The following is a 2695-nucleotide window of genomic DNA, read 5'->3' as shown; positions in this document are numbered from 1 at the left end:
AGAAAGGATAATATAGGAGGATATTTTATTTTTCTAATAATAATAATAATAAAAGAAAAATGAGAGAAGAATTAGAAAAACTTTTTCTAAAGAACGATTGGATGGATAGTATTTACTAGCCGCCATGCCATTTGTCAACCCGAAAGACCATTAGTTCAAGCCTCTATCTCTAGTCAAGTCTTTAATCATTGCTTCAAGCCAATACCCTAATCTCCCCTTTATGTTTTCTTTCACGTCTCTCTTCACTTATAACATCATTTTTTTTTCTTTTTTTTTTCACTCCCGGATATCAGCATTTCATACGTATTTTGATCCAACCACAAAATAAAATAAATTGCCTACAATGGTAAAAACAAGGAAAGTAGTTGCTATCAAACTCATTAAATTCCAACTCTTGGATTAAAGATAAGATATTTAGCCTTTTTCAAGAACCAAATTTACAAAAATATACAACTTAACTTCTAACATAATTTTCAAATATTACATGAAAAGCATCCATCTTCCTTTACGCCGTGATTCCTGAAACATGAATTCAGCTTAAACGTAAGAAATAGCAACCTACTTTCATCACATCAAAGTCGGATGTTCCATTACACAAATAAACAAAAGTACATTGGTATTTGTTGCATTTTGCCCCATAAGTCGGGGGCATTTGCAGATTATTTTGTTATTTTTTTTTATATGAAAATGCATAACAAAGGGAATTATACCATACACCATCAATGAAATCTTGATGCAGCCTCAGATAGTCATGCCTGTATTCAACCACACTCTTTGTTGCCCAAAAATAAACCGCATACTTAAACTCCTTCATGGTTTTAAAAACTTGACCCGTTTGCCACCCGTTGAAATCCCAAGCATCGACCCGATCATTTACTTGAAATTGATTGGGTGATTGAATGATAGGTGGACAAGGTCTCATGGACATCACATCAACCTCTTCTTTTAAAAGCCCATTATTATCTGTTGTTTTCAGTGTCCGATATTCCACCAAGTATTTACCTTTATTTACCGGGCCTAGAATCACTGCAGGGTACCAGGTGGTTAAAAATCCGTTTTCACCGTGTGCTATTTCTACTTTCAGCCCCCGTAAAAGACCTACCATTAATGTTCTTCCACCACCTGTTTGTAATTTTACTTTTTCAGGTCGGGGAGGTTTTTCCAAAAGTTTCGGTCTCTGCATACATTCAAAGTAAACTAATTTAATACTACATTATATATACATGCATTAAAAAGTTACCTCAATCAATGTTAAAAAAAACAATATTGAATGCTAGACTTACCAAGAAAGAAGCAACCCATTTTTCATTGATCAGTTCTTGATGAGGTCTTAACTCGGAATGTAGGAACTCATATTCCTCATTGGTTATCCAAAAGTAGACAGCATACTTCAATCCACCAAGAATTTTTGAAACATGACCTACCCACCATCCATCATTATACCATGCATCCACTTCTTCATGCATCTTAAAACGATCCATTCGATGGATTGTTGGAGGAAGAGGCCTTACATTTGAAGCATCCGCCATTTCCACAAGTGGTTGCATTTCATCATCTGTTTTTAAGGTTTCATATTGCACCAGAATCTTGGTTTCATCTATTGACCCGACCACCATGGCAGCATACCAGGAACCTTGGTACCCTTCTTCATAGCTTCTGACCTCCACTGGTGTACCATTTGGGAAGGGATCAGGTCTTAAACTTCTTGATTTACATACTATCCTCAACTTTGTTCTTTTGTTGGATTGCAAAACCAGATGAGATGACTTTTCCTGTGGTTAATCATCATAGGGTAACATCAATATGTGTATCTATTTGATTGATTGTAACATGTAAGCATAAATAAATAACCTAATTCGTACTTCATAACAGGAAGTTAATCAAGTTATCGACAGCTCAGGTTGCCATTGTTGGCCATGGACTCAAATGTGAAATAGGAAACTTCGGCACATTAAACTCCTCTCGTCTCCTTTCTCTTGTTGAATACCAAAATCCTAATTCTAGGATCGAGAAGGAATAGGATTTCATTCCTTGGATTGGACATACACATGTAAAACATAAATGGAATCTACATAATGAAAATGGTGAACTACAGAGAACAATAATGGTTTGGTGTTATTACCTGTGGTGGATCAAGAGTAGAAGGAAAGGAAGATCTATCACGATAAACCCTAACCCTCGATTTCTCCACCACTACTTCAACCGCACCACCAATCACCACCTTATACATGGAATTCTCCAATACTTCCTTCACTTCACCCCTCCGCCACCCATTCTCGTGAAATGTCTCCACCTCTTCCCCAACAGCGAAGCTACGGTGTGGCTCCGCCTGTGTCACCGGCCTCCTAACTCCGTCAATTACGTTGACGTAATCCCTGATTTTCTTTCTCTTCCGTCTCCCATCCTTACTGTACCGTTCCATATATAAGGTAGTGAACTTCACATGTAGAGTCCCCTCCGGAGACGGAGAGTTCATTGCGGTTGCTGGAAACCAGACTGGAACGTCACCGTCGTCGGTTTTTCTAAGGACCTCGATCTCGTCACCTTTTTTGAAGTCATGGTTGCAGCTGCCGTGAGTAGACATTGATTACCGTGGTGTAAAACCCTAGGAGAGAGAAACCTATAAACCCTAGAGAGAAAATTTAGGAGTAGGAAGTGGAAGGGAGAAAGAAATCAGTCTCCAGCAGTAATGTGA

General features: G+C 38.1%; 1 protein-coding gene across 2 annotated transcripts; it reads right to left on the bottom strand.

Annotated features, from left to right (window-relative positions):
• Positions 1-365: 365 nt before the first annotated feature.
• LOC111914183 (protein AGENET DOMAIN (AGD)-CONTAINING P1) lies at positions 366-2695 on the bottom strand. Of its 2 annotated transcripts, none has more exons than XM_042895626.2 (4): positions 2123-2695; positions 1284-1772; positions 716-1177; positions 366-519 (listed from the first exon to the last, which is right to left on the bottom strand). In XM_042895626.2, the coding sequence occupies exons 1-4, from the start codon at positions 2582-2584 to the stop codon at positions 481-483; spliced, it is 1452 nt and encodes a 483-aa protein (XP_042751560.1). In that variant the 5' UTR covers positions 2585-2695; the 3' UTR covers positions 366-480. The 2 variants fall into 2 exon arrangements, with proteins under 2 accessions (XP_042751560.1, XP_023765710.1); XM_023909942.3 differs by having other exon boundaries at positions 711-1177; positions 2123-2688.

Source organism: Lactuca sativa, chromosome 6, assembly GCF_002870075.4.
Source record: "Lactuca sativa cultivar Salinas chromosome 6, Lsat_Salinas_v11, whole genome shotgun sequence".
Lineage (NCBI taxonomy): Eukaryota > Viridiplantae > Streptophyta > Magnoliopsida > Asterales > Asteraceae > Lactuca > Lactuca sativa.
Note: the sequence above shows the minus strand (reverse complement) of the source record. Positions and strands in the feature narration are given on the sequence as shown.